General features: G+C 40.2%; 2 protein-coding genes across 3 annotated transcripts in view; both read left to right on the plus strand.

Annotated features, from left to right (window-relative positions):
* The first annotated feature begins 74 nt into the window (after window positions 1-74).
* l2hgdh (L-2-hydroxyglutarate dehydrogenase) lies at window positions 75-7,845 on the plus strand. The gene is made up of 10 exons (XM_028565322.1): window positions 75-358; window positions 1,933-2,048; window positions 3,398-3,549; window positions 3,696-3,827; window positions 4,418-4,580; window positions 4,691-4,725; window positions 4,809-4,976; window positions 5,990-6,147; window positions 6,291-6,422; window positions 6,597-7,845. The coding sequence occupies exons 1-10, from the start codon at window positions 270-272 to the stop codon at window positions 6,790-6,792; spliced, it is 1,341 nt and encodes a 446-aa protein (XP_028421123.1). The 5' UTR covers window positions 75-269; the 3' UTR covers window positions 6,793-7,845.
* A 238-nt stretch (window positions 7,846-8,083) lies between these two features.
* Window positions 8,084-23,708, plus strand: part of sos2 (son of sevenless homolog 2 (Drosophila)) — a 47,914-nt gene continuing 32,289 nt past the window's right edge. For both annotated transcript variants that reach the window (XM_028565286.1, XM_028565287.1), the window contains exon 1: window positions 8,084-8,971. In XM_028565286.1, the coding sequence (XP_028421087.1) occupies window positions 8,888-8,971 (84 nt within the window). In that variant the 5' untranslated portion in view covers window positions 8,084-8,887. The remainder of the gene's footprint in view (window positions 8,972-23,708) is intronic.

Here is a 23,708-nt window from a genome sequence, read left to right on the forward strand (position 1 = left end):
ATAGGACCTGTACATGTAAGCTTGGACGCCTGGCCAATAGTAGTGTGTGAACGCTATTGAAGGGCGGGTCTTGGCGTGGCCATAGTGGAATTCGTAATATCGTCGGCAGGATGGGAGGCTAGCGACAGCAACAGGGAGGAGAAATAATATTTAAAAAACACACATACACACACACACACACACACACACACAAAACACAACTCAGGGAAGTGTTTCTGGTTGTTGTACAATGAAGAAGCAACTGTAAGGTGCTAATAAACGTGGTGAAAATGATTCGAACACTCAGCGGTGCCACTTTTAGGTCGGTTTTTGGGACAGCGAAGCCGGTAAAGGACATTACAACCAGACGGCTGCACAGGTACGACATTACAGACAGTGTGGAGTTCTCTTAATACATCCATGGTTCTGTTACATGTGAGGGGTTTGACTCGTTTGTCCGGTTCACTGTAGAATTCAACTTACTCATTAACAGACAGATAAGCGGCAGACGAGCAGCTACCTGCTTGGATAACTAACTTTTAAGTTAAGATGGTCATTTCCAAGGACATTCGGCACCAAGAACCAGATATGTCTGATAACCTGATCTGCATTTGCACACTCCCACCACCGCATTGTTTAGGCACACAAAGCATCTGTGTCTGCATTGTGTCTTTACAGCCATTCCTGCAACAACCACATTTTGCACGCCTTTAAACTTTTGTCAGAGCACAGACCGTCTGAGTTAGAGAATTAGGTAAATTCTCCACTTGGTTAAATGATACCAGCAGGATATCAGAACCTCAATTTCACAGATTCTTTAAAGGATTAAATGTTCTTCAGGTGAACAGCTGTACAAGTTTTTACAAGTTCATGCAGTCCCATTCTAATTATCTTACTGCAAGCGTAGGAAAATCCTTGGAGCGTTTCTCCATTAAACATTTGCACTTTTAGCACATGCTTCTTTAGGTTCTCTTCTATCAACTTATAGGTGCAGATAAGAGGGGTGTGATTTAGGGTTGCACGATATTGACAAAAATGTGATATTGCGATATCGATATTAATTCCGATATAAAAAAAAATAGGTTTGTTGTATTGCCTCTTGCGTGGTTAACACCATTCAACACGTTTTGCATAGTGCATTAGCCTGTGAAACATATGTTGGCTTAAAGCCAAAGTGTTTCCAAGCTACAGAGGAGGCATTACCTTTGACATTCTTTTGCTCCACTGACTCCCTTCGTGCTCTCTTTAATGAAATGATGATCATTATAGCGTTTCAAGCGGGCTCTAAATCAAACACAACTAAGGACGCAGCGCTCCACAACATAAAAATATTCCATACTTTTGATGTAATATTGCACAACGTGATATCGCGATGTTGATATATCACGCACCCCTAGTGTGGTTTTTTTTTTTACTTCACAAAAGATGTTTTGGTTCCTACTCTTGTGGAGCAGCAGCACTCTGCCTGGTTCTAATTTTCGGAAATGAACAACAAGATGTTGACTGTGCCCATTGCCCTGGGGGAAGGCACGGTGAATTAAAATGTTTTCCCAGGTTTGAACATTTTTTTTCTTGGTGCTCTTTGCAATTGCTTCATTTTGTGAAACCTTGTAGTGGGTTGTTGTCAAGTTTGATATCCTGGAACTGCTGTTTACACTCCTGAGTGGTGATTAGGTTTATGAATGGATGTACTTAGTGTAGCCTTGTGACAGAGCTGGATACTCTCTTTGTAGATACAAACAGTCCCTTAACTACCACACTCGTGTCATGGGTTTCCCTATACTGATCCGTTTCAAAGGTCTATCGGCTGCCCGTGCAGTCAGGAACAGTTGGACATTGAACCAGTGAACTAAATAGTTTGGTGTTTACCTTTTGCAACCCGTGAAGCTGGTTTTGTTATTAGTAACCATCTTGAACTTGAACCGTCAGGTCACCTCTCATCTGTATTTTCAGCACATATGACGTGGCCGTGGTGGGAGCTGGCATCGTTGGCCTGGCAACAGTCAGAGAGCTCATTCTGCGACACCCGTCCCTCAGCTTCATCCTGCTGGAGAAAGAAAAAGAGCTTGGTGGGTTGAGTCTTGAAAGCGATTGTTGTTGTGAAGGAAGACATCAATATTTTATGAAGAGCAAAATGTTTTGTGTGTCACAGTGATTAAGCTCTTTTAGGGCTGCAAATAACGATTATTTTCATAGTCGGTTAATCTGTCAATTATTTTCTCGATTAATCGATTAGTTGCTTGTAGGGCCGAGCGATATGGAGAAAATCAAATATCACGATATTTTTGACCAAATACCTTGATATTGATACCGCAACGATATTGTAGTGTTGACTATTGGTGCTTTCACAAAATATTTACACAATGAGATTTTTGATAAATAATCATCAGTTATGTGGATATAATGACTAAGTGGGTAAAGGCAAATAATAGAACAGTTACAACAGTCTGGTAAGTTCAGAAAATGACATCACTCTACTGTAATGCAGCCTTTAAAACCAGGAAAAGACAACACTTATGTCATATTACGATATCCAAAATCTAAAACGATATCTAGTTTCATATCACGATATTGATATATTGCCCAGCTCTAGTTGCTTGGTCTATAAAATATCAGAAAATGGTGAAAAATGTAGATCAGTGTTTCCCAAAGCCTAAGATGACGTCCTCAAATGTCTCGTTTTGTCCACAACTCAAAGATATTCAGTTTACTGCGACAGAGGAGAGAAGAAACTATTTACATTGAAGAAGCTGAAATCATTTACTTTTTTATAATAAAAATTGTTTAAAAAACGATTTGGCCTAATCAAAGTTAGCAAAATAGTTGGTTATTTATTTAATAGCTGACAACTAATCAATTCATCTTTGCAGCTCTACACAATTTTAGTTGCACTGGCTCTGAACTCCAGCACATCTGAAACAGATCATCGGGTAAAGTGCCAAGTTTCAGCTTTAATTTTAGGTTATTGGATTAACAGTTAAGGAATTGTAACCCTGCTGTTGTGCTGCACTCTTCACCCCATTGAACACCTGCAAACACCCTTGAACTTGAAAGCCAGCCATGTAGCCTTGTTGAAATTCTGAAAGAAATTTGCAAGCGTCTTAAAAATAAAAGATTTAAGTTAACTGAAATGTCCTGCCAGGTTAATTCTCATGCTCATGATTTTGCACCAGTGTGAAACAGGAGCAAAGCACATATCTACTTGGTATGAGAGTTAGCTTGGATGAAGTGGAAAAATCCTTGCTTGAATGTATTTAATTTTACAGGTTGATGATATGGAGTGGAAAAGTCTGACGATATGTCTTTATATTAATCTTGGAATCTTAATGAAGTCTTTCTTCTTCTTCTTCTTCTTCTTCTTCTTCTTCTTCTTCTTCTTCTTCTTCTTCTATTTCTCTGTCACTTTCTTACTCACCAGCTGTGCACCAGAGTGGGCACAACAGTGGAGTCATTCACAGCGGCATCTACTACACGCCGGGATCGCTGAAGGCCCGTCTGTGTGTGCGAGGAGCCACTTTAGCCTACGAGTACTGTGAGAAGAAAGGGATCCCTTACAAGCAGTGTGGAAAGGTCTGCCTTAGTATTTTAACCAGATAAGATACTTAAACCTTTCTTAACATTACAGTATGCATGTAACACAAACTGTGTTGTAAGGAGCTGCTGTATGGATTGGTTGTGTTGTACCGATCTTGGTATTGATCAGTGTATTTCTGCAGCTTATCGTGGCTGTGGAGCAGGAGGAGATACCCAGACTGCAAGCTCTATATGAGCGCGGCATGAAGAACAATGTGCGTGACCTCAGTATTGTCGACGCCAAGGGAATCCGAGAGCGAGAGCCATACTGCAGGGTAAGTGGGCATTCACAGAGCCTGCAGCAGCAGGTCTTTCCATTAATTTTTAATGGGGGTAGTGTGTTTAGTTAGTGACCAATCACGTAACCGGCGATCAGACTTGTCACTGTGTTTTGAGGCGGTGTGAGAGTCCCGTACAGGAAACAGGAAGCATCACTGCCTCTATAGCTGCCCCAAGAAAGTAAAAAAAAAACGAAACACAAGCTCTGAACTGCCCAGGAGTTTGTGTAACAGCTGAATATTTGCCTAACAACAAAGCACAGTCAATCTGTCTCCCTGTTTTCTTTCTCTCTTTCTCCATGAAATGAAGCTGCCTTTAAGTGCGGTTGGAAATGTCGAGACCTATAAACGATCTGACAGAAAACAGTAGTTGTAAAATATAAAGTCTACTTGTGCTACATTGGGGTGGGGTGGGGGGGTTAAAGAACATAACAGGACGCCCCCTCCCCCCCCCCCCCTCCCCCTGTGGCAAATCGTCGGATTGCGGTTTCCCTGTCTGAACGCAGCCTAAAAGTCTCCGATAGGCTGCAGTTGTTCCTGCAAAAGAGAAGATGGCAGCAAAGGTCTATAGTGTGTCGTCCTTGCAGGGTATAATGGCCTTGAACTCGCCCTACACTGGCATCGTGGACTGGAGGATGGTGGCTCTCAGGTACGGCCAAGACTTTAAGGAGGCAGGCGGCACGGTGGTGACCGAATCTGAGGTCAATGACATCTCCATGGTCACAGAGAGTCCAGCTGGGAGCACTGAAGGTAAAACACAGCTTCTGTACATCAATGTGTCAACACAGTCGTAATTAAACGAGAGCTGTTGAGTTATTCCACCTCACATGTGTCTCTTTTTTTATTTATTTTTTTTGCAGGAATGAAATACCCAATCGCAGTGAGAGACAAACAGGTAAGACACTCGCGGATAAAAGCGTCACGATGTTTAGATTGTGCTCTAAAGTTTCCGTCGTTTGCATGGTATTGTTTTAACAGGGTAACGAGGTGCGTTGCCGTTACGTCCTGACCTGTGGGGGCCTGTACTCAGATCGCCTGTCGCAGATATCTGGATGCAGTCGGGAGCCGCGGATCGTCCCCTTCAGAGGAGATTATTTGGTCCTGAAGCCAGAGAAACACTATCTGGTCAAGGGAAATATCTACCCTGTAAGTCTACTGAAGAATGTGTCCAAGTTGTCCATGTGTCCAAATCTTTAAGTTATGTAATCTACATAAATCACTTGACCTGATAATGTTTCTCCTTACATAGAAGTGCTATATAAAATGTCTCCTCACTTAAATCTGTGCTTTGTAACTTCAAATTGTGGTGGCCCCAAGTGGCAGAAATAGATGATTATTTGAAGGAATTCATTAGCTAGATATCATGTAACATGAGATCAGTGATCAACTCTTCTTTACATTATTGGTATGTAGGGGGGGAAGATTAAATCACAAGAGGTTTAGCTGTTGTTGAGTCCAGCTTTTTCTGGAAGTACAATCCATTCTGTGCCATTTATAACAATTTTGGTTTTCCCTGCAAATTTTTTGGTCCATTATTCCTGTATGTGAAAGAATTGGAAGCACATCTCATACCTGATTGCTGGAGAAAAAAAATGGAAAAAGTGTTTCTCTGTAGCGTCTATAACATTTTCAGCTCTAGATTTGAGAGATCAAATACAAAACTTGGTCTTTGAACCGAGAATTTAACTCATGGGGATTTATAAAATATTAAATAATACTGTTCTTATAAGAGTAGAGTTACTCCAAAAAAGGATTAAGGTATATTTCCAGTTTCAAGCTTTTGATTTTACTTTAAAATCATCATCAGAATCGGGTAAAGGTGGCTAATAACTGAAGTTGTTTACATGGCGTTGAGAGCATTGAGCGATGATAGGTATCCATGTGAAATTTTATAGCCGAATTGATGCAGCTAAGCAATCAACTTGCACATTTAGTATTTATTAGTTGTTCGATCTGCTCCTGATGATGGTTGGTATGGTCAGTAAAACTAAAAACTTGAAACTGCAAATATGCCTCTGTATTTTTTTTTGTAACTCTACTGCTATGTTCTACATGCTGATGATAAACTGTTACTAGAATCATTCAAATGATACTTACGTACAGGTACTTCATTGTTGCCACTTCATTTTGTTTCTTTAAAATATTGTTATTATGGATAGGTCCCTGACCCTCGTTTCCCTTTCCTTGGAGTTCACTTCACCCCGAGGATGGATGGAGGCGTTTGGCTCGGCCCCAACGCCGTCCTCTCCTTCAAAAGGGAGGGATACAAAGTGTACGACTTCAATGCTCGAGACTTTGCAGATGCGCTCTTATTCAGGTACAATAGAACATTTGATTTGTTCTCATTTTGGTCTACGTGTAGTGCCCTGGAACTGCATTTTCGAGATAATTTAATTGTAGTGAAATTGTTGCATCGTAGGTCATACTGAGTATTTCATCTTTGTCTTTTTTATTCTACAGGGGCCTTCAGAAGCTGGTGATGAGGAACATAACGTACGGTATCGGAGAAATGTATCGAGGGATTTTCATTGGTGCACAGGTTAAAATTCTGCAGAAGTACATCCCTGAACTCTCGCGGAGTGACGTGCTTAGGTAAGGGCAATAATGCAAAACCTAAAAAAGACATGCAAACTACAGTATATGTATCAGTTTTTTTATTTTTTTTATTAGAGGTAAAATGAGTCTATGATGGTTTACCAGCACAATTAAGAAGATAAGATATGATTCAATACTGTTTTCTGTAACCCTGGTTTGTTTCCTCTCCAGGGGTCCTGCAGGAGTCCGAGCTCAGGCTCTCGACCGAGACGGAAATCTTGTGGATGACTTTGTGTTTGACGGCGGGGTCGGGGATGTGGGCAGTCGGGTGCTCCATGTGCGGAACGCTCCCTCGCCTGCGGCCACCTCCTCTCTCGCTATTGCTGAAATGATCGCAGATGAGGTGGAGAGTCGCTTCGCGCTGTAGAGCAACATGGTGATCGCAGAAGGAAAGAGATAAAACCAAAATAGTCCAGCTTGAGGTGGCAAAGTATATATGCATATGTATTTTTTTCCTGTACTTTTAGATGCCATGTGTGTTTTTTTTTACTGGGTTCTGACTATGCAAGAGCAATTTGTCTCTGCAGTTTGAACATTGTAAAGCCTGCTGGTTTCTGTCCTCAAAAATTGAATATTTCATAATTAAATGTAAAAAGATGATGATTTCTAGTTTTGCGCCAACAATCAGTTTGAGAAAGTCTTTTAAAAAAAAATAGTTAACTCTTCTTGTAACGCACAATTGTACCTACAGAACGCACAGTTTATGAAGAAACACGGGTTGTTTTTTGGCCATTAAAAACATTTGAAATCATTTGAAATCATATGAACACTAAATATTCTAGTCTTATGTCATATTCACATTGATGTAAACTAACAACACTTCAATGTTTTATAAGGTGTGTGTGTGTGTGTGTGTGTGTGTGTGTGTGTGTGTGTGTGTGTGTGTGTGTGTGTGTGTGCTATTTTCATATAATTCTGCTTGATATTGCTCTTTGTTATAGCTTTAAATTTTGTCGAGATAATGTTTCTATAAAATTTCTATTATTTCATGGCATTTATTGACAAATGAATGTTGAAATATTTTTTTTACCATAATGCATATTTTTAAATAGCAAAAGTAACAGTAAGTAAAAGTGTGGTTTGTGCTGTATGCTTTTTAAATATAGGCTACATATTCTGAAGTACTTTTTAATATTAGAGGCAAAGTAGTGATTTCTGGCACAACTTCACCTTATTCCAATGGAAGTGCATGGATAAGGGAAATAGTGAACAGAAAACTTGATTGTGTTTAAAGTTGTTCTTTATTCCACACGTTTTTACCTTATTGGTACTTTTTGGATTGTCCACAAGGAGGCAGAATAACAGCAACACATACTGTATGAACCCAATGTAAGCACAAAATAAGTCTAAATTTGATGCTGTTACTAAAGCTAGTTGTTTTAATGTTTTAACTGGGGATGCTTGTATAATGAGATGGAAATAAAGGGAATTTATTCGCATCTTGTGTAATAACGTGCATTTGTTTCACCTATGTTTTTGTAAGCAGTAAGTGAATAAGTAAAAGTTGATTTTATATGATCTATCTATATTCTTAAAAATATTAATCTTCTGTCTACAATATTGGACTACAGTATGCAATGAGACAGAAGTCCAGCCTTATTTTTTTTCTGTCCAATAAAATGTGAAATTACGCAGCGTGCGTGCCTGACAGCGGACGCGCAGCGCAGAGAGCAGCAGCAGACAGACAGCGGAGTTGGTACGAACATCTTCGACTTCTAAATCCAAACCAAAAACACCTCGACTGCTTTTTAGCTGCCCTGCTCCACAGATATGCCTCGGACTCATTGTTTTTTGGTGGATTTACGTTGGATTTAGCCTCTGATCACTCCGGGAAAAGATGCCTAAATGTGAAGTAAACCGCGCAGGAGAAAGTGTGCCTTCTTTGGAGCTGAACGGGTCGTGTGCCACAACATAAAACTCGGAGCGCATCAAGGCCAGCAGCAGCCTGTAGCACCAGTTAGCTCATCAGCTAACGCTAACGTTACAGGTGTTTAGGCAGCAAATAACCAAACATAACTTGTAGCTGTAGTTAGCTGGCAACAAGCTGAGCTCCCATGTCGTGACCTAACGCTGAACTTAATGTGCCTATTATAAGCTTTTTAGCAAGCGCCAAGTAGCAAGTATAACACTTAGCAACATTGTTATTAGCCATTAGCTTTTTAGTTAGCCGCTGTCCCGTGTTTACAGCAGCAGCAGGTTAGCCTCACTAGCCACCAAGCTAGCGAGTTAACTTTATAGCTACATGTGCTTATTATTCGTTGTAGCTGATTTTTCGCATGTTAACCCGACTCGACTCCGGACAGGCAGTGTAGTTTAGTGATACTCTTCATATTTGCAAACGAGACAGTTGGACTTTTTCCACCGTGCCTGCCCTGGACTGACCCACCCACAAGGACTATCAATCCGGGGCCGATGCTGACAGTTCAGCCCGGATCACGGCAACGCCAGGAGCCGCTACAGCAATGCAGCCCCAGCAGATATACGACTTTTCAAGTGACGAGAACAGTCACAAATGGAGAGGCCTCTTCGTGCAAGCTTTACGGAAGGTAACACTGTGATTACTACACTTACTAATTCTCTCAAAGTCACTAAACCGCCTTTCAAAACACGTTTTCCCATACTGGAGATTCAATGGTGTGAGTAATGGAGGTACTGGTTTCCTTACTAACCTAGCTAAACTTTTGTTATAAGTTGCCAACTTAGTCTTATCAACAGCCAAAATCACATTATTATTATTATTATTATTATTATTATTATTATTATTATTATTATTATGAGCAAAACAAGCTAATGTAACCAGCAGTAAATGCCCTCATTAAATGGATTTATTGGATATTTTTTCATATTTAGTTGATCACTAATCATTACAGCAGTCATTTGTCAATGTTGAAACTGTTGTCCTCACATTCTGTGGCTGTTGACGTGTCTACAGTGTGTTTATTCAGTAAGTCTCTCACCCAAGTTCCCCATAATTACTTGTTTTCCTCACAATGTTTTTGAAGAAGTTGTTCAGTTTTTTACCAGTTTGTACAGTGTCTTGATCTGTTGATAATGTTTCATAGTTTTGATGGTAAACAGGCTACACTAATGACTTGCAGGGTGCTGATGTTACCTCCAAGTTAAATACAAGTTGGCTGTCTTGCGACTGCTGCCTTGTAGCTGGAAAGTTCTGTCAAACATCATTTGACGTGTGTGTTGCTGCCAACCTCTTTTATTTGTTCCTCATTTGGTCTAACAGCAAATATGTCTCATCCTTGCAGAGCAGAGGTCTTCTGCAGCTGTTTTATGATGCTTACATGCAAGTTTCCCTCCCTTTTCCAAAGAAATGCAACCTAGCCTAATTCTCATGAACCTAATTGAAACTTTTAGGACAGGAAACATTTTAATTTTAATGTCCTTGGTCAGCAGGACTAAACCGTATCAGTTCCTTTTTGACTGTCCCTTTCTTTCTCTTTTCTTGCATCATCTGGGCTTCTCCCTCTCATCACCAGGTTTATTTTCCGTTTTCTGACCTCCCCCTGCTTCCATAAGTATTTGTACTCAGACTTGCAAACTCATGACAGTCTGGTACTCTGTGCTAACTGAAAACACAAAGTTATCACAGCTCTTTTTTGTTTCATTGTCAGCATTTTGGGCTTTCTGTTCCATTATGTTACGTGCAAAGCCACACTGTTTAGATGCTGGAAGATTCACAACACTCTGCATACTCCTTTCCCTTTTTAAAATGGGTCTGTGTGTAAATCCACAAGGTCCTATCAAGATCCTTTCGTATGTTTACATTTCCTAATGTTATTGGAGCTCAAAAGAGTTGCTAATGAGTTTAAAGAGGGACATAGACTGTTGTGGAAAAGCTGTGTTGTGCATAGTTGAGACAGGACATCTTTTGCTAAGTTTCCATACTGTTGGCATACCTGTGCTGTGCTTTGAGTAACCGTAATCATGATGCAGTGGTACATTAGGATGGCACTGTAATGCTGCTCACCTTGGTGACCTGTAGGAGGTTCGAGTTCACCCAAACAGCAGCAACTAGTTTTGACCTGCAAATTGTAATCCAACCAGTTTACTGTTGATGTTTCTCCATTTATGATGCATCCCTTTTTAACTTAAAAAATCTGTCCATTTATCACTGTTGAACACTATTTATCTTTCAGTTGTTGAACTCAAGACTAAAACTTAAACTAAGACTACACGTAGTAGCCCTATACCTTTTTTATAGTACACACGTTTATTACAGTAGGAACTTCTCAGCATGTGGACTCATTTGAGTTCCTGAAATAGATGTAGAAGTACTGCAGACTGGGTTTATTTTCAAAGCATGAAAGATGCATGTCAACGCCAAAATAGATTTCTCGGTGTTAGAAATGCAAATTTTTTGTACTGTGCTGTATTAAAGCTGGTTAACTACCCTCCTTGTTTAAAGTGCAGCTGATCAAGTGTCTACTTAAGACTTCTGCTCTGAGATCAGTTATTGGCACACCCAATCTGCTCTTCCTTCCCTTTTGTAACTCAACTTTGTAAACTCAAAGTAACATGCAAACAATCAAAGTCACTCCAAAAAGCTTTTTGTTTTGATATCCATTATCAGAATTTTGTTCAAAAACTGTGCTTTGTCCATTTGGGAAAATGGACAAAATGAAATTATGACACAGGCTAGACTTTTAAGGCATTCATTTTAGTAACACAAAGTGCCTACAGAGGTAACCTGCCATTGGAATGAATTAGCCATGTAGCAACATTGTGTTTATAAATAACACAACCCTTTTTCTGTCAGTTATCAGTAGCGCAGTAGAGATGGTGTGATGAATCGGTTTAAACTGAGAGAGCAGGTGATGGGCCGTGGTGCCGCGGTTTCATTGTCTCAACTTGTTACACAACTGCCGGAGGGAAAGCTTGTCAGAGATTGACGCAAGAGAGGTTTGTTATGGTTTTGACAGACTGTGACTGGCTGTTTTTCACAGCTGTCCACCGGGGACCGAGGGGGGGTGGGGTTTCTTGTCAGAAGGACCCATGGGGGTGGATGACTCCACTGCTGAGAATGATTATTGTTTAGAGGCAAGCAAACCTGTTGATGGATAGACACTCGTCAGAGCGGGAGCAGGGAAGTAACTTTGTGATCAACCAGGGAGGTAGTTTAAGAAGTGTCACCTGCAGCTGCTGCGTGATCACTTGCAGAATTACATTCAAAAATGAGACCGACTTATCCAGCTACAACCTATATTTACTGACATTTTACAGATTGACGGATAATAGATGGGCTGAAATGATTTTACATATGAAAACGGAACTGACCCTTTGCTGCAACACAAACAAATAGTTATTCACCTCTATTCACACACAATGAGGCATATTTTCAGTTGATTGAACTGTATTTTTTTTTTTTTGAGGAACTATAGGGCACTTAACATTAGGGTTGGGCACCAATTGCGATTCTTCCTTTCGATTACGGTTCCAATCAATTCTGAATTGGTTGAAACGGGTCACATGCTTATTTCACAAATAAGAGGAAAGTTTTATTTTGATTCAATGGTGGGTTGTAGTTTTACAGGGCTTTCTCAATGTAAAATAAAGCCACACTAGAGCACCGCTTACTGTGCTCCAAGGCTGCAACACAACAAGCGCCTGGCCGCTTCGGAAACCAAAACTTGCGCATGTTAAATTTGGAACCCATGATCAGATTTGAAACCAAATCCTCCAAACGATTCCAATAAAACGATTCCACTGGAATCGTAATTTTTTTTAAACCATTCCAAGTAGGAATCGGTTCTCAATGCCCAACCCTACTTAAAGGAACACGCTGACTTATTGGGAATTTAGCTTATTCACCCTCACCCCCAGAGTTAGACAAGTCGATACATACCCTTCTCATCTCCGTGCGTGCTGTAACGCTGTCTGACAGCTCCAGCGGCATCAGGCCAGCACAGAACATGCAGGTGAATGGTTCCAGTAATCCTACTGCTCCGAATAAGTGACAAAATAACGCCAACATGTTCCTATTTACATGTTGTGATTTATAGAGTCACAGCGTGTACAAAAAACAACGTAACAAACAAACCGGGAACTATATTCTCAGACAGGCTTGCTGCGAGCATATCACTCCGCCCAAGTACTATATTCTTCCGCCTGAGAAAATAGTTCCCGGTTTGTTTACTGTTAGAAGATGGCTGTGTCTCATGTTACGTTGTTTTTTGTACACGCTGTGACTATACAAATCACAACATGTAAATAGGAACATGTTGGCGTTATTTTGTCACTTTTGTCACAATTCGGAGCAGTAGGCTAGTTGGAACCAGTTACCTGCAGGATCTGTGCTGGGCTAAGCTAATGCTGGAACAGGTCTACAAAATGAATTTCACAAGAAATTCTTCATAGGGAAACAAAAACACAAAGTATAGAATGAAACCATTTATAATGAAACAAATTGCATCATTGCCTCAGTGGCAAAGTTTGCGGCCTTGCTGTGCGCATTTAATTTTTCTTGGCCTTTTGGAAAAATAACTCGAAGCTGTGTGGTGCTTTAGTGCCTCGTCTTCTGAACACCACAGGATGGCGCTAACACACAGGCTGCCAGAAGGAAGTTTTAGTGCCCCTCTGAACTGACTTTCTTTCACAGCGAATAACGTTATCTCACATCCCGTTCGCTGTGGCTACTTCAGGCTGCGGCCAACAGCAACGTTACACATCGCGGATAAAATTGTTCGTGAAAGTCGTTATATTGTTTGGGGACAATGACACGGCTGGATAGCTAGCTTGTCCTGTTGTTCAACATACTGTCAAATTATTTTTACTGATTGCCAACTGTACACAATGTTATTGACTTTGAATCTTGATAGCATAGCGTTAGCTTTCTGGCGCGTAGCTGAGCTGAAGGGTTCTACGAGCTGATCGTCCATTAATACCTGACAGAGGACACCTCGTCGGGCATTGACCCTTACTTAAATTGCAATGTGAGCAGCAGCCAACGGGGGGTGCATTATGTCGGCAGGTTAATTTAAAAGGCAACCGCGACTACATTGTGCATCTGCAGGCCTGGATATTAGTACATAAGCACTGTGAGCACTAGGATCCCTTAAGATGTAAGAAATGTGAGCTAAACTGCACAGCTGAAATGATGAGGTGCCTGGTAAATGTGTGAAGCACCTGAGACTTGAAGTTCTAGCTTTATGTTTAAACTGTTAAGATACCGCAACATCCCAGCTTGGCCGTGGACCTTTCTCTCTATTGTTTCCTGTAATCTCTCCAGTAAATCTAATAATGACAGAAAATACACAAGAAATAATAATAATAAAAAGTTTAGTGTCCACATGGAAAAGAATAAGGCTTTTATAATGTCAACCGTGAAAAGAAAAACATGTTTATGCTAAAGGTTAAAGCATAAAGCTTGTAGTACACACATGTGCAGCCGTCTGTGTTTCTGTCTGTGTCGTTGACATTTCATCATGGAGGGGTTCAATTTTTGTCTCCTAGCTGCGTCTGCGTGGCCCCGGCTATTCTGGATCACTGTGGCTCGTGCCTGGTGCTATGCAAGAGCGTCATTTAGCCTCTGACATGTCGGTGTTGATAATAACTGTGCATTCCCCAGGTCTGCTGTTTCACTGGCATCGAGAGAAAGGCCAGAGCTATGCTGGGTACAGTTTCATTCTAGTTCCATGTTGAGTTAGCACAGAGCGATGCTGCGGTGTTCACAGGGCTTCACATGCCAACATTTGAAGCTGTGATTGGTCAGGTTACAAGTAGGGCTGCTCTCTCTTAGTCGATTAGTTGACTAATCGGTCGTTTTGGTCTTAGTCAACTTAGATTTCTTTAGCCGATTAGTCATGTTTTATGCTTTTTTTCATGCTGAATGACTTATTTCCAAGAAACATACGAGCACATCGCTGGTAAACACAAGAATTAAAGTGGTGCTTTTGCATGACTCTTTGCGGAGAAACTCAGATTTACAGATCTGTCGATTAAATCAACTAATCGATTAGTCGATACAGTTGAATGAGTGTTAGTCGACTAAGAATTTCTTCAATCGAGCGCAGCCCTAGTTACAAGCATTCTTTGTTGTTTGCGTGTGTCTTGTGAACCTGAGTTGTCGCTTAAAATTCACTTGAATTCTTCACTACAGGCCAAAACTTCCAACTGAGGTCTTTTTTATTTTTTTATTTTATTTAGTCACTTGGTTTTGCCACAACTTTCATCCAGGCTAGACGGTGCAGTTGTCACTTCAAAATCCGACAGATTGACTTGTTACAAGCCTCCACTCTGACGCTTACTGTATTTGACCTTTTAGAAAGTGCCTGTACCAGAAACCGGTCTTGCCATATCATAAACGTTTATTTGTGTGTCAGTTTATTTTTATCACCTCATATCTATCTCATCTTTGATTTATTGTTGAGCTGGATAATGAAACTTTCCTTTTAAGGGAGTGACGTACCTAGTGACCTGAAGCCACTCTACTGTGTGCTAACCTGGTAAATTATACACTAAAAGAAATTACATTTGGGGTTTTCACAGACTGCTGCCACAATCAAATACCAGAATTGTCACTGCAACTCTATATGTTCTTTTAATAGCATCCCTGTAAGAAAAAGGAGGTTCAATATAGCTTGCAAGGTCTTCAAAAAAGAAGTGAATACATTATACTTAGTGTGACTTTATATATGCAGCTTGCAACTAATCGTATCCTGCTACCTGCTTTTTAGAGCTGATTCAAGTATTTTGTGAACGTATTTTGTATGTGTGCAGTTGTAATTAAAGACTTATTTATTTTAGGCATCTTATACCTTTTTATTATCACGTTGACAGTAGAGAGGTGACAGGAAATGAGGGGATTCAGACATGAGGAATGATATAATGCAACAAAGGTCCAGGGCTGGACTTGAACGGAGGAGAACCATTTCATCTTTTTATTTTTGTCATGGTCAGAGGGCATGTACAGTGATCTGGAGGGACAAAAGTCGAGCATAAACAAGGATCAAATACTTTGCAGTACTCACCTCAGAAAGTTAATGGCCAGTTTGACGAGTGATCTTCCCATTTTATTATTTTAATATTTTGGTATTTGGTACTAAGCGGATGTTAATTTCCGCTCTTATGAACTCTGGGTATGTGGATGTGTTTTTCTGGCTTTGCTGCAAAAATGCATTGAATAAATGCACACAGGAAAAGAAATAGACCATTAGAGCTCCACGCTTTCCACACCAGTTCACCTCCGTGCATATACTGACTACCTTCACCAATACAAAAACGCCCCAAACATTGCCTGGTCCTACTACCACTCACAGCTCATACACTCTGGCTCCAACAACCCCAAGACTCTCTTCTCTACAATAAACTTCTTAATCCCCCTGACAACATTTCTACAACCTTCACAGTGGACAAATGCAACTCTTTTCTCTCATTTTTTTCAATCGAAAATCAACACCATTTACAACAACTTGACCACCTCCCCTGCTCCTTCAACCACCACACCTGCCTCCCCCCCTCTCACTCACTCTCTCATTTCTCTCAGCTGTCCCTTGTGGTGCTTTCACATTTCACCACAGGTATGAACAGCTCCACCTGCAGCCTTGATCCCATCCCATCAGCTTTCCTTAAAAACCTGTCTTCCATCCATCGCCCCGCTCATCACTACAATAATCAATTCCTCAAGCTTGCATCAGTGACCCCCATCCCAGTCTGAATCCGGACACCATGTCAAACTTATCATGCTTGACCTCACTGCTGCCTTCAACACCATCAACCACTCCCTCCTCCTGTCCCGACTGGAAACCTACTGCAACATCAGTGGCACCGCACTTTCCTGGCTCTGTTCCTATCTCACCAACAGACAACCGTTTATCACATTAACAACTGCACCTCCTCCATTGCTCCTCTGTCACAAGGCGTCCCCCAAGGTTCGGTGCTTGGTCCTCTCCTTTTCATCCTTTACATCCTGCCACTCGGAAATATCGTACGCAAACGTGGTCTTCACTTCCATGGCTACGCTGATGATGTCCAGATCTACATCTCTACCAAATCCATCACCACAAATATATTCTCCACCCTGACCAACTGCCTCATTGATATTCAAACCTGGATGCAAACCAAGTTCCTCCAACTCAACTCTACAATAAATCTGACTTGATACTCATCGGCCCGAAATACCTCACAAAGAACACCCATAACTTCGGTCTCATTGTCAACAACTCCACCCTGTCTCCATCCCCACACATCCGTAACCCGGGAGTCCTCTTTGACAGCAACCTCACTTTTGAAAACCACATCAACCAAATAAACAGAACTGCCTTCTTTCATCACTCACGTTCTCTGCCCCCAAAACTTTGATTCACACCTTCATCACTTCCAGAATTGACTACTGCAACAGCATCCTCTGTGGTTCACCTGCACCCAAGCCTTAAATAAACTCCAATACATCCAAAACTCTGCTGCCCGTCTCCTCACCCACACCCGTTCCTGTGATCACATCACTCCCGTCCTTCAGAACCTCCACTGCCTCCCTGTCACATCCAGTTTAAAGTCCTCCTCCTCACCCACAAAGCCCTCCATAACCAGGCTCCTTCCTACCTCATAGACCTTGGCATTCATTATTATTATCACCTTTTAAATTAAAGTGGAATTAGAGCTGGGCATTATATCGATATCGTGATATGAGACTAGATATCGTCTTAGATTTGGGATATCGTAATATGACATAAGTGTTGCCTTTTCCTGATTTTAAAGGCTGCGTTACAGTAAAGTGATGTCATTTCCCAGACTGTTGTAACTGTTCTATTATTTGCCTTTACCCACTTAGACATTATATCCACATTAATGATGAATATTTATCAAACATTTCATTGTGTAAATATTTTGTGAAAGCACCAATAGTCAACACTACAATATCGTTGCGGTATCGATATCGAGGTATTTGGTCAAAAATATTGTGATATTTGATTTTGTCCATATCACCCAGCCCTAAGTTGAACAAACATATTACAGAGCAAGTGACATAATCTGCTCCCCATTGTCCTCATGCAGCACGTTGTCAAGTCTTTCAGATGAGCTTTGTGTGTTGATGGGACAGGATGTTCCTGGTAACAGGTTGCACTTCGTGTGCACCAGCCCCGAGCCGTCCATAGGCGGGCTGATTAATAGACACGTTCTCCACCCTTCCCAGAATATTGAATCAAGTCTGTGAACACCACTTTGTCCTCAGACGGGGTTCAAGCAGAGGATGGGTGGATGCAGGCAGGCAAGGGTCACTGGGTCGGGTCAGACTGGGGTCACGGCGAGACCACATGCTGTCGACGGCACGTCTGCACGTCCACTAGCCATTGTCCTGATGATGTGAATGTAAGGAGGGCTAGCTAAATGTCAGGGTAGTGTGTGTGTGTGTGTGTGTGTGTGTGTGTGTGTGTGTGTGTGTGAGAATTTGTATTTCTTTGTGTGCATGTGTGTTTGTCTGTCATCTACAGTACGTCTTGGCACATTTGCCTTGGGTTTCTGTTGGTGTTGGTCCAAAGGATTACCTCTGTTTATGTGTCTTTGTCTTTGTGTGTGTGTCGTTTATGTCTGAAACCATGCGTCTTTTGTGTGTATGTGTGTGTGTTTTTAATGTGCGTGTGCCTGTTGTCTCAGAGTTGATCTCTGCAGCCCCATATACACCGCCAGGAGAATAATCAATTGAATTAGAAATGTTAACCCTGTATTAACACCGTCCGGCCTCTATTATTACCTCCAACTTTTCTGTTCTTTTGCCACCAGCACACACAACAACACCTGATCCCTCTGTGTTTGTTACAGTTGAGCTGTGCATGATTTTTCTCTTTTACTATAGTGCAAGCTGAATAAAAAGGTGACCTGCATCTCGTCATGGCAACTATACATTAAGATCATTTTGAACTACTTTGTCATATTTTATGTGCATGTATCAGCTCCTTGCTACATTTCGCAACTAATACTTTTGATGATGTCGCATTTTTGGGGTAAAACAATCTTCTTTTGAGGTTAAATGTCAGTGGTTTGGAGATTTGGAGAAATGCTGCGTGTACTTTTTCCACTTTCAGAGTATTTCCCCTTAACTTTCACTTGTGTGCTACACAGTATGCTCCATTGTTTTCTGTCAGATCTCATTAATTCAGCATGTTGTGGCAGAGCATGTTCGCAATGTTATGTTCAAGATACTGTGTGAATATACAGTATGTAACTAACGCAGTTATATTCATGTAATATTATTTCATAACCCGGGTCTGTACAGATGCTGTAATGTGATGGCGCAACCAGTTTCCTAAAAGGGTTTTATAAACATGCTTAAAATTGCATGAATACTTTTTGGCAGATTGTCTGTCTGGTATCTTCTGCAATGTCCTCGGTGTTATCCTTTTGAGAGGTTCTTCGATTGGTTTTAGAAAATAATATTGGACCACTTCTGCTCTGTGTGTTCTGCACCTATACAGGGCTACAATTACATTTTTATTATCAAATAAATCTTTTCAGTTATTCTGTTTTGTCTATAAAATGTGTGTGTGGGTCTATCTATCTATTTTATTCATTTGACAGGGACAATATAAAAATGGTTACATTTAAATAATAAAACCTACCTAGACAAACAACCAATACGAACAAATCTGCAGATTTATCGATAATGGAATAATTATAAGTTGCAGCCCAATATTATAACATCTAAAGGGCTATAACTAAGCTGACTTAACGATTAAACAATTTAAAAATGGTTATAAGCTGGGCACTAGTTTTATGATGCTGCAGTGATGGCGCAGAGCTGTTGGTCCATTTTTTTTTTAAAGGAAAACCCTGTGTTTCACGGACAATGACGTTTTGTACATTCATTCATTTCTGCTTAGTGTGTGAGCTACTTGCATTTTAGCTAGAAATGGATATAGGTATGTTACTGTAAGACGCTGATGATAAAACTAACCAGTTGGATTTTTTTCCCCTGGTAGTTCTACAGTATGTCTGCATTTGAATCCTGGTTTCCCCTTTCCTGGCTTTGGCTCTGCTCCAGTCTGTGTGCAGTGCACTGCTGCCTCCTCGTACACGCACATCAATACCTCTCAGTCTGCTGCTATGATCTGCTCTCCCCCGGGGGGCTTCGCTTTGTGTGGGTAGAGAACAAGGCAGGAGGGGAGGGGAGGCTGGATGGATGGAGGGGGGGAAAGAGAGAGTTAGCAAGCGCTGGGACTTCCTGTACGCTAGCCTTTCCCTTCTTAATGGAGTTGACCCATGAAACTGAACACCTTAACATGGCACAGGAGGATGTGCATGAAGGCTTTACATATGATCGAGATACATTTTAATGTCTTGGCCTTCATGCAGTGGTAGAGTGGGAAATAAGTAAGCCTGCAACTAAGTATTACATTCAGTATTGATAAACCTAAAGATATTAAATTCACGATTAGGGGGCAGTGACAATATACAGTGCCCTCCACAATTATTGGCACCCCTGTTTAAGATGGGGTCATGGACTTCTAAAAATTCTCCTTTTTTTTTTTTTTTTAAACATAGAACCCAAATGCAAAAAAAGAGAAAAATCCAACCTTTTATTTAAGTACATTACTTTGGTGGTAAAACAAAAATCACACATTTAGAAAAAAAAACTTGAAATCATGTGTCCCACAATTATTGGCACCCCTGATGTTAATACTTTGTACAACCCCCTTTTGCCAACAAGACAGCACTTAATCTCCTTCTATAACATTTCACAAAATTGGAGCACACCGAGAGAGGGATCTTTGACCATTCTTCTTTGCACAATCTTTCTAGATCATCCAGAGTCCTGGGTCCTCTCTCATACACTCTCCTCTTTAGCTCACCCCACAGGTTTTCGATTGGGTTGAGGTCTGGGGACTGAGATGGCCATGGGAGAACCTTGAGTTTGTGACTGCTGAACCATTTTTGTGTAGATTTTGCCACATGTTTAGGATCATTATCCTGCTGAAAGACCCAGTGACGACCCATCTTCAGCTTTCTGGCAGAGGCCATCAGGTTTTTATTTAAAATGTCCTGGTAGTTCAAAGCATTCATAATGCCATGCACCCTAACAAGGTTCCCAGGGCCTTTGGAAGAGAAACAGCCCCAAAGCATCACTGATCCTCCACCATACTTCAAGGTGGGCATGAGGTGCTTTTCGGCATACTCATCTTTTGTTTTACGCCAGACCCACTTAGAGTGTTTGTTGCCAAAAAGCTCAATCTTAGTCTCATCTGACCAAAGCACACGATCCCAGGTGAAGTCCCAGTGCCGCTTAGCAAACTCCAGACGTTTACGTTTGTGAGTGTTAGTGAGAAAAGGCTTTTTCCTTGCATGCTTCCCAAACAGCTTGTTGGCATGTAGAGAGCGTCTGATGGTTGTTTTGGAGACTTCGTGACCCCAAGATGCCACTCTTTGATGCAATTCTGTGACCGTGAGCTCAGGACTTTTTTTTTTTTTTTTTACTTCTCTTACCATCCTCCTCACTGTGCATTGTGGCAAGATGAACTTGGGACTTCTTCCAGCCTTGTTTGTCACTGTTCCAGTTGTTTTAAACTTCTTAATGATTCCTCTGACTGTAGATACGGGCAAGTTAAGGCGAGTGGCTATTTTCTTGTAGCCATTGCCTGACTTATGAAGGTCGACACACATCTGCCTTACTTGAATTGTGTGTTCTCTTGTCTTCGCCATGTTGACAAATGGGTAAGAGAATTAGGACTCTGTGTCACGTCATATTTATACCCCAGGGAAACAGGAACTCATGAATTACTATTTAAAAGTTCCTAGGTACCCTGACCAACTTTAGCAACTACAGAAAAATATATTTAAAAAAAAAATCAATTAAAATTTTTCAGCGGAATTGTAAAGGTGCCAATAATTGTGGGACACATGATTTCAAGTTTGTTTTTCTAAATGTGTGATTTCTTTTTTATTTACCACCAAAGTAATGTACTTAAAAAAAAAAAAAAAGGTTGGATTTTTTTTTTTTTTTTTTTTTGCATTTGGGTTCTATGTTGTTTAAAAAAAAAAAGGAGAATTTTTAAAAGCCCATGACCCCATCTTAAACAGGGGTGCCAATAATTGTGGAGGGCACTGTATACCATGAGATATTATAAATATATACAAATGTGTCTACTATGAGAGATTTAGGGCTGTAAATAACAATTATTTTCATTATCGATTTAATCTGCCTATTGTTTCCTCACTTAATAGATTCATCTTTTTTTTTTTTTTTTTCAATGTCAAAACTGTGAAATATGCTATATTCAAGTTCACTATCATGTAAAAGACAAAAGCCACAAATTTTCATATTTGAGAAGCTAGAAACGGCAAATATTTGGCCTTGTTTGAAAAATGACCATAGCAGTTGATCAAAATAGTTGCTTATTATTTATCAACGACTTTCCAAGAACTTTTCCTATGTAAAGATATATATACATATTGATATTGTGATATAATATATCTATATATTGTAATCAGAGCTGAAACAATTGTAAAATGTAAAGATTTACAGGTTTCAGCTTCTCAATTGTCAATACTTGCTGGTGTTTTAATCTTCAGTGATAGGAAACTTAATAAATGGGGGTTAAACTTTGTGAGGGCCATCTTTCACAGTTTGTTGACATTTTATACATGAAATAAATAAATAATAAATAATAAATAAATAATTGACAGATTACTGAAAAGAATCAATTGCAGCTCTAATTGTCACAGAAGATTTAATCCATATTACCCACCATATTTACAATGGTATAGAACAGAATAGTAGCATAACTCCACATTTGAGTAAATATTTGGTGTTTTGCTTGAGAAATGAGGCAAAAATTAATGGATTATCAAAGTTTATTTTCTGTTTTAACTAATTGATTAATCAATTGATTGGGTCATCATTTTAGCACTAGAATTTGCTACTTTCTACCAGAATGAAAGCTCATTTTGCCATGCATAACCGGTGATCATTTTGACATTTACGCCAAATTCCTTAGTGAATCTGTTGTCTTGAGCATATTTTACTTTGGTGCCCATTTAAAGTAAAGAGGGAGGATGTTTTGAATTTACCTACCATTGTATTTCTGCAAGAGAGAAGTTCTTTTTCCTACCCGTGAGAAAACCCGTGTCTCTTGTCTCTGATGTTTTGGTTGCTTTTCAAATTCAGGAGTTCCCCTGCTATTTTTTACTTCAGGGTCCGCCGCCAACTATATTAGACCATGTTGCATCCATCACCCATTAGGATCAAGTTTCAGTGATACTGTAAATACCCTGAGCAGCAGTCATACCTGCTCATAGCCCCGCTCTGCTTTCAGTCTGCAACTTAGACGTCGTCATCAAGCAGATCTGACAGTTTCACTGGGATCAGCTCGCTCATACCAGAGAACCCAGAGATTCAAACCAGAGAGTCAGTCAATGAAATGTATTATTAAATGCTTTCTATAAAGGTGTATTTTCACTAACTCATTTACTATCCAAGCAGGTATGCCATTATTGTTTTCTCGATTAATCGTTTGGTCTCCAATAGTGAAAAATGCCCATTACAATTTCCAGACCATAGTGACCTGTTTAAATATCTTTTGTCCAACCAACAGTCAAAAAGTCAAGAATATTCAGTTTATCGTATAAGACTAAGAAAAATACATGTCAACTCAATACAAATACACTCAGTTACATGTGAGAAGCTGAAACCGCTACATGTCTGTCTCTTTTACAAAAAAAGATTTACATGATTGTGTGTCAGAATTGTTGCAGGATAATATAAATCAAAGATATTCCGTTTATTAGCATAGAAAACTAAGAAATCTGGAATATATAGACCTTTTTGAGAAGCTTGTGGCCAGTGTATTCTGGACATTTTTGCTTGAAAATTTGACTTAAACAATTAGTTGATTTGTCAAAATCGTAGCAGATACATTTTTTATTAATTGACAAATTGTTTCAAAGTGCAGACTGTCCAGTATTGTAGTACAACAATACGATCCAGCAGCTCATTTTGGTACCTGTATAACAGGTTACTTTTTGTTATGTTTTTTTTATTCAAATGACATTCAGATTTGTGTATTTTTGTTGCTCCGTGTCCCAATATGACATTATTGGAGATAGACAAAACTTGTTGGATGTGGGCCTCTCAGAAACGGGCCAACTATTCTGTGAATGGAGTCAGGGGAAACCCCCGTAGTTTCAGTGTGGTGACTCACAGCTCCTGGTGTCCTGTGGAATTTGGTCAAGTGCCTATTTACGGTCGAGAGGATATATCTCATAGCTTACTTCTGCTTTGATATATCATTTTTTTTTTTCCAAGTAGAGTTGATACTTGTGGTTTATTTATAACTGTTAGGT

This window comes from Perca flavescens, chromosome 20 (assembly GCF_004354835.1).
Source record: "Perca flavescens isolate YP-PL-M2 chromosome 20, PFLA_1.0, whole genome shotgun sequence".
NCBI classification, from domain to species: Eukaryota; Metazoa; Chordata; class Actinopteri; order Perciformes; family Percidae; genus Perca; species Perca flavescens.

What these genes read in the sequence shown, in the direction of transcription:
- l2hgdh (XM_028565322.1), top strand. Translation starts at nt 270, where the DNA reads ATGATTCGAACACTCAGCGGTGCCACTTTTAGGTCGGTTTTTGGGACA. An exon ending in ACAACCAGACGGCTGCACAG is followed by an intron (nt 359 to 1,932) that starts GTACGACATTAC and finishes CTGTATTTTCAG; the next exon opens with CACATATGACGTGGCCGTGG. An exon ending in TCAAGGGAAATATCTACCCT is followed by an intron (nt 4,977 to 5,989) that starts GTAAGTCTACTG and finishes TATTATGGATAG; the next exon opens with GTCCCTGACCCTCGTTTCCC.